At 36.8% G+C, this 11,297-nt stretch overlaps 1 protein-coding gene across 2 annotated transcripts in view; it reads left to right on the forward strand.

Annotated features, from left to right (window-relative positions):
* Window positions 1-11,297, forward strand: part of pvrl2l (PVR cell adhesion molecule related 2 like) — a 149,632-nt gene that overhangs the window by 56,141 nt on the left and 82,194 nt on the right. For both annotated transcript variants that reach the window (XM_084423506.1, XM_084423505.1), the window contains exons 2-3: window positions 8,172-8,281; window positions 9,368-9,611. In XM_084423506.1, the coding sequence (XP_084279632.1) occupies window positions 8,172-8,281; window positions 9,368-9,611 (354 nt within the window). The remainder of the gene's footprint in view (window positions 1-8,171; window positions 8,282-9,367; window positions 9,612-11,297) is intronic.

The following is an 11,297-nucleotide window of genomic DNA, read 5'->3' on the forward strand; positions in this document are numbered from 1 at the left end:
CTTGTCAGTTAAATTATTTCTGTTGTCAGTGACATTTTCTTTCAAGGAAGTATTGCTCAAAATATGGTGTGAAAAACGGCATACTGAAAAAGACAATCCAATTATTGTTTAGTAGGCTCAAACGGGAAAAGGAATACTTGACTTTCTTCTGGGGAACACACAAGGAGACATTTTGAAGACTTCAATGGATAAGGATGCAAAAACACCATAAAAGCATCGTGTACAGTAGTAGCCAACACTACTCATACACTATCTACATTATTATTTTTTAATTTTTCACATGAAAGTGCTAGGCCTCCAGTGTCAGCTGCTTCCAGTTATTTTAGCTGTGCAAAATTGTCCGTTATGCTGTTTAATGCTTGTGTTTGGCAAACTGGTAGTTTTCATATTATTTTAATTATTTATACCAATCATAAACACACTGGTTTTTAGTGTAAATAGCTGTTACCATTTACTTAATTTTTTGTTGTTTACCTATAGTGGCAATATGAATCGAAAGTCTCGCACATTCACAGGAAATGACTTACTTCCATGATGAAAAATAAGGTTGATGTCCTTATATAAGTGTTCAGAAGTCATGTGATAACTTTGTGAGAGGGACGGATATTAGAAATGTATTTGATTAGTCACTGACAAATCTTCCCCTGCAGTGAGCTTTTAAACTCTGTGTCTGGATTGAATTAGTGAACTTGAAGTGGATTCGTCTGATTCATAGCATTCACAGTGATTTCCTGAACAGAATCAATCAATTCTTTGAAAAATCAGAGTCAAAAACAGGGCCGGCGCAACACCCTGACTACCCTGCTCACTCAGTCAAGATGAATGTAAAAATAGATTTTAATGATGAAATGGAATAGACTGTTTAGAAAAAATCACATTTACCAAGTGCATAAGCTTTCTAGCATTAAAGGGTTTGTTCACCCAAAAATGAAAATTCTGTCAGTAATTACTCACCCTCATGTTGTTCCAACCCTGTAAGACTTTAGTTCATCTTAGGAACACAAATAAAGATACTGAGAGCTGCTCACTCCTTCATAGGCTGCTAGGTAATCGATATCTGCCATCCCAGAAAAGTTAGCAAAAACATTGTTAAAATAGTCCAAGTGACTACAGTGGCTCAACCTTAAGTTTATCAAGCGACGAGAATACTTTTTGTGCGCAAAAAACCCGCAAAATAACGACTTTATTCAACTATTAATTTTCTTCCGTGTGGGCCTCTGAGAGAGTTCACAGAGCGCCACGCAAGAGAATTGAGAGGATGACGCAGATGGGTCTCGATGTAGTGTAACAGTTCTAAAGTGTGCATTTCCTGGATGTCCGAATCGTGAGAAACCAACGAGAAAACGTAAAAGTGCCTTACCAATGCCGCAAAATTGAATGGCTTATCTTTCACACTTTCCCATCAAATGATCGTAAGCTCAGAGAATGTCTAATATGGCGAGAAGTTTCACTCTCACTACACTTCCGGCTTCTGAACTGGTTGCAGTTCCACTCTGATTCCATATGAGGGCGCTCACAGGACGAGTGCAGAATGAATGGAGGTCAATGGCGGTATACCCCTCAAAATCCACTTTTCTCAGGATATAATTTTTTGTCTAGTAATTTGAATGTTGTATTCGAAAGGAGATGCAAAGAAATTACACATTGCTGGGTGTTAGATTTTTTAGAGTCACTTATTTGCTTTAAAAAAGTCTTTCAAAATGTCAATGACGTCAGAATGCTGACGTCATTAGCAGAATGCTAGCGTGTTATGGGCAACAACAACTCAACCTGTAAGAAATCAAAACGACATAAGTACTCGTTCATTCAACTTTCGACCTAAAACCCATGTTGAACTTGCAAAACCTCCAACCAAATCTGAGATTTCTCAACGGCAATCGGGTGAAAGAGACAAATTTAGCCGTCTAGCCCCATTGACTCCCATTCATTTTGCACTCATGGCGAGCGCCCCCCAGTGGAACTCTGGTGGTACTACAACCAAAATTCGGTACAATAGGGCTTAATAGGGAGTGGACAGGCTCTCCGTAGACGGGCTCTGGTAAGCTCATCTTCTCAGTTCTCGCGCATGCGTCGTGGCGCTCTCGTGAACTCACGTCAGAGGCCCACACGGAAGAAAATTAATAGTTGAATAAAGTCGTTATTTTTGTTTTGTTTTTGCACACAAAAAGTACTAACTAAAGAACTAACCCTTTAATATTAGGCTACTATAGCAACATTTTAGTTACTAGGATAGTTCAACCAAAAATGAACCCATTTACTCTGCTGAACACAAAAGAAGATATTTTGAAAAATGTTTGTAACCAAACAGTTGATGGACCTTATTGACTTCCATACTAGTATATATATATATATATATATATAAAAAAAAAAGGAAGTCAATGGGGTCCAAATATCTTCTTTTATGTTCAGCAGAAAATGTGAAATTCATACCGGTTTGGAACTTGAGGGTGAATAAATGATGACAGAAATAACATTTTTGGGTGAGCTATTCCTTTAAGGCCAGTCTGTTTAACAAAGTCACATTTTGATTGGCACATTTGACACAAACTTACCGCTTCGGTGATATCGATGAGTCGAATTTTCGAAAATGTTGGCCTAGGCAATTTTCCTTTTTTATCTAGGATATTATTCAATGCTCTGCCATCTGCATTTGCAGCTTCTAGTCTAATAGTTGTAGTAGCGACAGGTTTGTTTGGGCCACATATGCTTTTCTAGCGGGGAAACTTTGCGTTACATCATCGACCCCTTTCGTTTCTTCGGACTCTTCAGAGCCTCACTGGCGCCAGCTCAAATCAAAAAACGATTTGATACAAACTAGACGTTGCTACCCTTTTGTGAATTCATGAACAGTCCTACTATTTTAAAGCTATTGTATGGCTTCAGAAACCTTGAAACATAATGCATGAGTCATATGGACAGTTTAATGATTATTTTTGCTTTATAAAACTTTCAATTACATATTGGTTGCTTTTTTATGGTGCAGTTACAATTTAAGTTTGATCAAATCCTCCACGGAGGAAAGAAAGTTGTACGGAATGATTTTAGGGCGAGTAAATAGTGACAGAAAGACTGGGGGAACTAATCCTTTAAAGTTACTCCTAAATATATACCTAAAATTAAACATTTATGCTAGTTAGTGTGCAAATAGGTAACGCCCTAGGGCAGAGTCATCCCTGCGGTGCGCATGTATGCATATATTAATGACTCTGAGGTGAATTTCACACGTTATTTAACATAAGCGCCGATGAGCTTTGCATTGAGTTCATAAAGCAAGCTTATGTGCTTTTTGTAAATTGCTTCTGCCCCTTAAATGTGTTTGTGTTTTATTGAAGAGCCTGTTGCGGCCCTACTTAGGTTCGTTTGTCATCCTTAAGTAAAGCGTATCAGCAGTGCACAGACACCCCGGCTGTTTCAGAGGTATTAAAACCAGTGCAAATAGTAGATCAGTACAGGAATATGAACAGAAACACTTGAACACAAAGGGAGGGAGTGAAGCATGCTGGGTATGCATGCAAATGAGACAGATATTTGATCCATGTTGGTTCTTTACTCTATTGTTCTCATTTTTTCCTTCTTTTTGAACCCATGGCGTTCTTTCATTGACCCTATGAAAAACGAATGACTAAAACATCGTACAACTACATTCCACCCGATGACTCATTTGTTGATGTGTATGGAGGAAGAGGGAGAGAGGGAAATAGAGTTATGAGCCAAAGATAGAAGGAAACAAAAGAGGAGCGGAGCCGAGCGAGAGAGAGAGGTAAAGGGAGCGAGGTGAGTGAATAAATGCTTTGTGTTTCCGTTTCTTATACCACAGAGCTGGTCTGACAGGCCATTGTGTACCTTCAGGGGGAATTCTGCTACATTGAGTCACACGCAGCTCCTCGCATAATGAAAACACACACTTCTTGACATGAGAGCCCTGGATACGGACATGCACTGAGCACACTGTGATATGTGCATGCCTTCGCATACATCCTTGTATGTTAATTGGAACTTAAATGTAAATACCCACAACAAATGCAATAGTCAAAGATTATTTGTCAAATACAAATAGCGATACAGCAGCAGCAGCAGTTCTTGTAATGAGAATGACAAGGTTTGATGAAAATGAATGAATATAAAATTAGTAGTACATAAAAAAAGCTAAAGGGAAATTGGCTTCTATGACAGAAGATATTATTTAATACTGTCTTATGATATAATTTTTTTTTCCCTAAAAATTCAATATAAATGTTTATAATGTCTGTATATAGAAACTGTCAAGAGACATAAATTGTGTTGAACAACTATACGAAAACATTTACATACACTACCAAAGCTGTTCAGATGTTTGGGGCCAGTAAGATTTTTTTAAATATTTTTGAACAAAAGTCTCTTATGCTCAAAAATACAGTAAAAATAGTAATATTGTGAAATATTATTACAACAACAAAAAAATACACAGGTTCCAAAGTGTGTGTTTTTTCTGCAGCAATGCCACTGAAGAAAAATGTTTGGCTCCCCAAAGAAACTTTCCGTCATCAGCTCTTAAAAGAACCTTTTTCCATTATAAAGAACTGTTTGTTCAATTGAAAGGTTCCATGGATGTTAAAGGTTCTTCATTGACCCATAGATGCCAGTATAGAAGCTTTTTTTTTTCATTACTCCAGTCTTCAGTGTCACATGATCCTCCAGAAATCATTCTAATATGCTGGTTTTCTGCTCAAGAAACATTTCTTATTATTTTAAAATTTAAAAGTTTACATTTATTTGAAATAGAAATTATTTGCAACAATATAAATGTGCAGTGCATTGTCGTTGTATGTACCATGGCCTGAAACATAATCTACACAAGTATATGTGTGCAACTACTTTTAGTCGTGCAAGCTCGATTTTGTGCATTGTGCGTTCTTCAAATGCGGCACTGCATTGCATTCTCAGCCTTTCCACAAGGGGTGCTATAGTGGACATTAACGAACACTGCTTTATGGCTGTTTTTCTGCATGGTTGTCTTTGTGTTAAGTTTGTAACTGGTCTAATATGCGTTCTTGTGACAGATATAAACATCATTAGAATGCTTAATGGTGCGTATATGGAATTTCCTTCGATGCCATTAAACCACATTTATTCAATGCTATTCAGGTAAATCAGCTAGATAAACATGGCATTGTAACTAACTTAAAGCTGTTCAGCAAGATTTTCTTCAAGCTGTTGCACTGCAATGACAGTACTTGACTTGAAAGGAAAAACTGACCATAGACGAAGACAGTTTTTGCTAATGGATGCTTTAGCACCCCTTGTGGCGTATTTGCAATATAAATTGTGTTTTGACACTATCATGGATGAAATCAAGCTTAAGTCATTGAGCCTAAGGGTTTTTAATACAGACACATTACATTACAGCACAAGTATTTGGCATCGTCTGTAAGTGTGTCGTATTCCTTTCAGTCGGTGTTAGGTAACAGATCTGATTTATAGGAGGTTTGCGAACCTGAGGTCATATCGATTGAATGCCTTTGTGGAACATAAACCGAGGTGGATCTTTTCAATGTGGCGAAGGGGTTATAGCATAAGAGGAGAATGCTTTTGCATTTGAAAGTGTGCGTTTCTATGACAGAATCAAGCTCTGTTTATGTATCATTTTATGTGGCCGCAACCCTGCATTTGAGATGTATTTAATCCTCTCCGGGATACATGCAATCTGAGGTCTGTCTTTGATGTTTCTGTAGATTGTCAAATACAGCTGCTTGTGAATATGTGTGTGTGTGTGTTTGTGACCACTGAGCCATTCCTTATTCCATCAGTATATATGGAGCAGCTCTCATGCTGTTCGCTGGCCTTTGACTCCTAGAGCTCAGAGCTGGAGGTCTCTCGCTTCTGTCTCCACAGGAGCTCGCTGGAGTCGGCGGACTACCCGAGTCAAAACACGGGTTGTTTATTTTAACCTGCCTTTGTGTACGGCTGGGTGAGAAAACGTGAAAGCAAAGAGAAAGCGAGTGAGTTTTGAAAAAGTTGAACTTTGCAATCTTCCATAAGTGAATGCTGTGCTGACACAAAGATCACCGTCTGGCATCATGGCCACCGGGTCAAAATGTTCAAATGCAGAAGGAAAGCAATTTTAAAAGTGCTATGGCTGAGACTGCAATGCAGTGTCAGTTTACCATCAGTGTGATGCAGACTGCAGAACAACTCACATCGGGTTCTAGAATCACAGGTTTGTTTTTATTGCACTGTAAATGTGCAATAATTTTCTTTTATAGGCTTTAGCCTCCCACTATAAAGTTTTGATCACTTGACTGTTATGTTGAAGGGCAAAATTGTTTTAAAAGCAGCATAAACGTCATTTTAATGATGATTTTTAATTATTTGCGCACTTAATTACTTACGAGTCAAGTGTGTAATGTAATTTTCAGTTTGCAGAATCCATCTGTTATTTGCTGAGAGAGATGTGTTAGTCGGTGATGCTGAGAAAGTTAAGACTAATTATATTGCGCACAAGCAAAAAAACTATTAATTCTGTTCATATTAATATGAAGCCTTTGAACATATAATTAAGATCTAAATTGTTTCCCCCCCTGAAAAAATGGGAAAGATTGCTATGGGTATGTATATATATATATAAGTAAAAACTTTAAAGTGAACCTGGATCAAACGACCTTTACTTTATTAACTCTTTCCCTGCCATTGATGGAATTTTCTGTCATTTATGACACAATGCTTCTCCACCATTTACAGAATATTATGTCATTTATGACACAATGCTTCTCCGCCATTTACGGAATATTACGTCATTTATGACACAACGCTTCTCCGCCATTTACGGAATATTACGTCATTTATGACACAATGCTTCTCCGCCATTTACGGAATATTACGTCATTTATGACACAACGCTTCTCCACCATTTACGGAATATTACGTCATTTATGACACAATGCTTCTCCACCATTTACAGAATATTATGTCATTTATGACACAACGCTTCTCCGCCATTTACGGAATATTACGTCATTTATGACACAACGCTTCTCTGCCATTGATGGAGTTTTCTGTCATTTATGACCCTACGCTTTTCCACCCTTTACGGAATATTACGTCATTTATGACACGCTTCTCAGCCATTGACGGAATCTTCTGTAATTTATGACACAATGCTTTTCCACCATTTACGGAATATTACGCCATTTATGATACAATGGGCGCTATTACGCATCTTCTGAAAGTGTACAGAATCTCCAGATCAAAACACAGGCGAAGAAGCAGAAACAAGCAATAGAAGCATTGCTTGCACACATGTAAGCTAACGCGATCATCAAACACTAAACGGCATATAAATCAAAATTGCCTTGCATTACCGAACGAAATGTCGACACAGGACGAGGTTTAGGACTGAAGTTTGGGGGTGCTTATGGAAGTGACCTACTTCATCTGTGTGTTGATAATCATTCTAAATCTGATCCAAGCGTAGTCTTTGACAACAATGCTTTTTTTATGAAACATACCCACATTCAAGTGTTGATAAAAAAAGAATGCATGAAGCTAGAATAAAATGTTTGTTTTTTAAAGCATGTTGTTTGGCTTTTGATTATATTGCATGTTCTGACTGACAACTAAAAAAGAAAGAAATGCTGGTGGGGAAAGAGTTCATTTCCTCTTAAAAATAAAGGTTCTTTATTGACTTCAATGGTTCCATGAAGACCTGTTAACATCCATGAAATCCAATCATGTTGTTCATGTATAAAATCAAGCGCAACCTTACTTTTTCTTTATTGAATATTTCTTTTTCACTTGGGAATGCATTGCATTATAGAAGTTAAACGTTTCAGTTGACTTTTAGTTGTTTTCATCCAGAAGCATTTGTTCAACCGAGCTCTGATCCATATTCGTGTAGATTGATGCTGTGATGATGAGATAGCTCAAGTTTTTCTTTTTCTTTAATTATGGGCAATCAAAGCAGGATAAGTCTCATGCTGAGACAGTCTGCACATTCAATAGATAGATGTGAAGCCACTGAGCTCCAATCAGTCTAAGACTGCACTTTTCACACCCGGAGGAAGCTCAGGCCCAGGAATATAGCAGTCACTTTGGTGTGTTTCGTATTAGCCTGATGTCTGGGTTTCATTTTCATCATTTTAATATAGGCTACGATACTGGAAAGTTCTAATGTTTCGCTCTTTCCTACTTTGCAGCGGTCTGGAGTCAGCGTGTTCGAGTAGAGTATGAGGTCACTTCGAGTCCAAATGGATCTGTCAATCTGCGCTGTGAGTTCACCAACAGCGGAAGCACCAAACTCACACAGGTGAGAAAAGATAAGTTTGATTAGATCAAAAATGTAGTGTCAAAAATTTGATATTTGAGGCTCTCGCCATATATTCAGGGTGAATTCAGGTAAATTGGGATACTTTTTTCCATTAAGATTACTTTTTTTTTTTTTTATGCTGAATAATCCTATTTTACACAAATATATACAGTACACACACACACTTCGTTGGGTTTCCATGTTTTATGGGGACTATCCATAGACACAATGATTTTTATACTGTACAAACTGTATATTCTATCCCCTAACCATAACTCTCTACGCCTAAACACAACCCTCACTAAAACTTTCTTCATTTTTGCATTTTAAAAAAATCATTTTGTATAATTTTTATACTGTTTTTTTCATGGGGACCGAAAAATGTACGCACAAGATACAAAATATTAAGCAGCACAACTGTTTCCAACACTGATAATAATAAGAAATGTTTCTTGAGCAGCAAATCAGCACATTAGAATGATTTCTGAAGGATCATGTGACACTGAAGTCTGAAATAATGCATCACAGGAATAAATTATATTGTTTTAAATCATTAACATTATTGCTTTACTGTATTTTTGATCAAATAAAGGCAGCCTTGTTGAGCATAAGAGAATTTCATTCAAAAGTTTGATAACTAGCAGGTTTTCTTGAGAAAATTGCACAAATAATTTATTAGACTTTTAATTTGCCAGAATAGCTATAAGATTATGTATTTTATACAGAAAAAATGATAGCATCATTCTAAACTTTCAAGGTTATCAGAAGTCATCATCACTTTTTTCGATAAAATCTATGTCTGCCTGCTTGATAATACATTGGTGCATATTTAAATATGCAGAATTCACAACAACGTTAGTCAGTGCATACATGAATATTAATTATTGGCAATCAGTGAAACACCTGTACGTGTTGAACAAATGTAAGATATAGTGATAGTTCAGCACAGGCCCAGTAATTGTCCAATGTTATTGCCATCCATATGGTTAATCCTAAGTTTAAACAACAAGCAGATGGCTGGCAGCATGCTGTATGTTAAAGCAATGCCGTGAGAGGATTAATTCCCTATTTCTTTCTGGTTCGTAGGTTTCGTGGATGTTTGAGCGTGTTGAGGGTGACAGGCACAACATTGCTGTATTCCACCCCGTATATGGAGCCAGTTTCCCTAATAAAGATTTTGTAGGTCGAGTTAAGTTCACACAAGGCTCCCTGGAGAACCCATCCATTAGGATCGACAATCTGAGGATGTCTGATGCTGGCAGGTACATCTGCGAGTACGCGACTTACCCCAGCGGAAACGAGCAGGGAACGACCACTCTTATCATGCTGGGTAAGTAACTCACTTGTGTTTATTTATAGGCCTGCTTCAATGCTTCCTGCAAACAAGACAGAATCAAGTATAACAATTTAACCATTTTTTTCATGTCAAATGATGACACAAACATAGTATTTTGATGTGATATGGTTCAAAAGACCTGATTCATGAAAATGAATCAAACTTTCCAGTCGTTATTTTGGGCCTTTTGGTTAAAATCAGAGATGCTTTTAAAGAAGCCCTGCTCTCATACTCTCGAGTCTTGACATGAGCAGCGAGTGTGAAATTAGCCTGCTGGCGTAGTCTTTAGGAAACTTAATGGCGAAATAATTAGTGCATTAAAATAAAAGCAGTATTTACAATGTTTTCTAATTTTATATTGCCAACAAAATTCTATCAAATATGTTTTAAATGTTCATTAAATATCTGCCTAAACAACATACCTCAAGTTTGATGCTTCGACTGCTGAATCTTCAGCTACTCTGGGTGTAGTTAGGAGTCGTGCTAACTGCATTAGCTTTGCTCACAGGAGCATTTCTGCTGTCTGCTTTAACTCTAATGTCACCCATTAGCCTGATTCATCATTTGAATGACTAAGCTAATGCTATCATCAGAGAAAGAGTGATGGTATGAATCAGGGCTGCCCGTTTATCCATGTTGGCTGTGTTCAAGCGTCTCGCTCTGTTTGTCTTTCACTGTTTACCCCTGGGTAAACCAAGTAGAACATTAACTCAGCGTGCATCTTGTATTGTTGTTAACCACTTGCTTTTAAATGTGCTTGGCTAGTTTGAAATAATCATCTTACACACATACTGTATGTATGTATATATATATGTGTGTATATATATATATGTATGTGTGTGTGTGTAAGATGATCGTATAAGCAATGATAAAAATCATAAAGGTCAGTATTTAAAATTATAACATTTTAAAATCATGTATAATTTCACAGAGTGATTATTTAATTTAACTTCAGCTATTTTGTGTCCCAATTGGTTTCATTAAATACATTTTTTAGTGGATTAAGAAAAAACTGTGTAAAAAATGTTGCAGTATTGCAGAAAATACTTTGATTAAATGTTACATAAATAATCTCAAAATTGTCTTGTTGCTAATATTATATACACACGTTACAATTTATAATAAAAATCAATATTTGCATACAAATACTTTTTAATTAAAACATTTTAAAAACACCCGGCCCCGGATAAGCGGAAGAAGATGGTATGGTATGGTATTTTGAAACATGCAAATTGCCACAGAATTATTTAGTGTATCATTTCGATTCATTATATTTTATAATAATTTTAGTGAATTAAGACTAAATTCAACTTCAGCATAATTTGATTTCAGCAAGTGTCTCCTTGGCTTTTATTAAATGATGAATAAATAAATAATCAAACAAACATTGATAATAATAATCAAACAAACAGTTTTACATTTGGTTGTGTTGGAAAGTTTTTCTTTCTTCAAAGCAGACCAGGAGACGTTGGGATCACGTTCAAACAGAAATATTCTTTATTGAGCTCGGCTGCGGTTCGTCCAACATTATCTGACTAAGGGAACTTTACATGGTATCTTATAGGCAATTCAGTGGGCAGTCCTTAAAGGTACTCACAGCCTTTAGGGAAGACCACTAAGTCTAATCATCTAAAGACAATAGAGGCAATTACCCCCAACTGAGATAATGGTACCCCCCAA

The sequence above is a fragment of the Rutilus rutilus genome (genome assembly GCF_951802725.1).
Source record: "Rutilus rutilus genome assembly, chromosome: 11".
NCBI lineage: Eukaryota > Metazoa > Chordata > Actinopteri > Cypriniformes > Leuciscidae > Rutilus > Rutilus rutilus.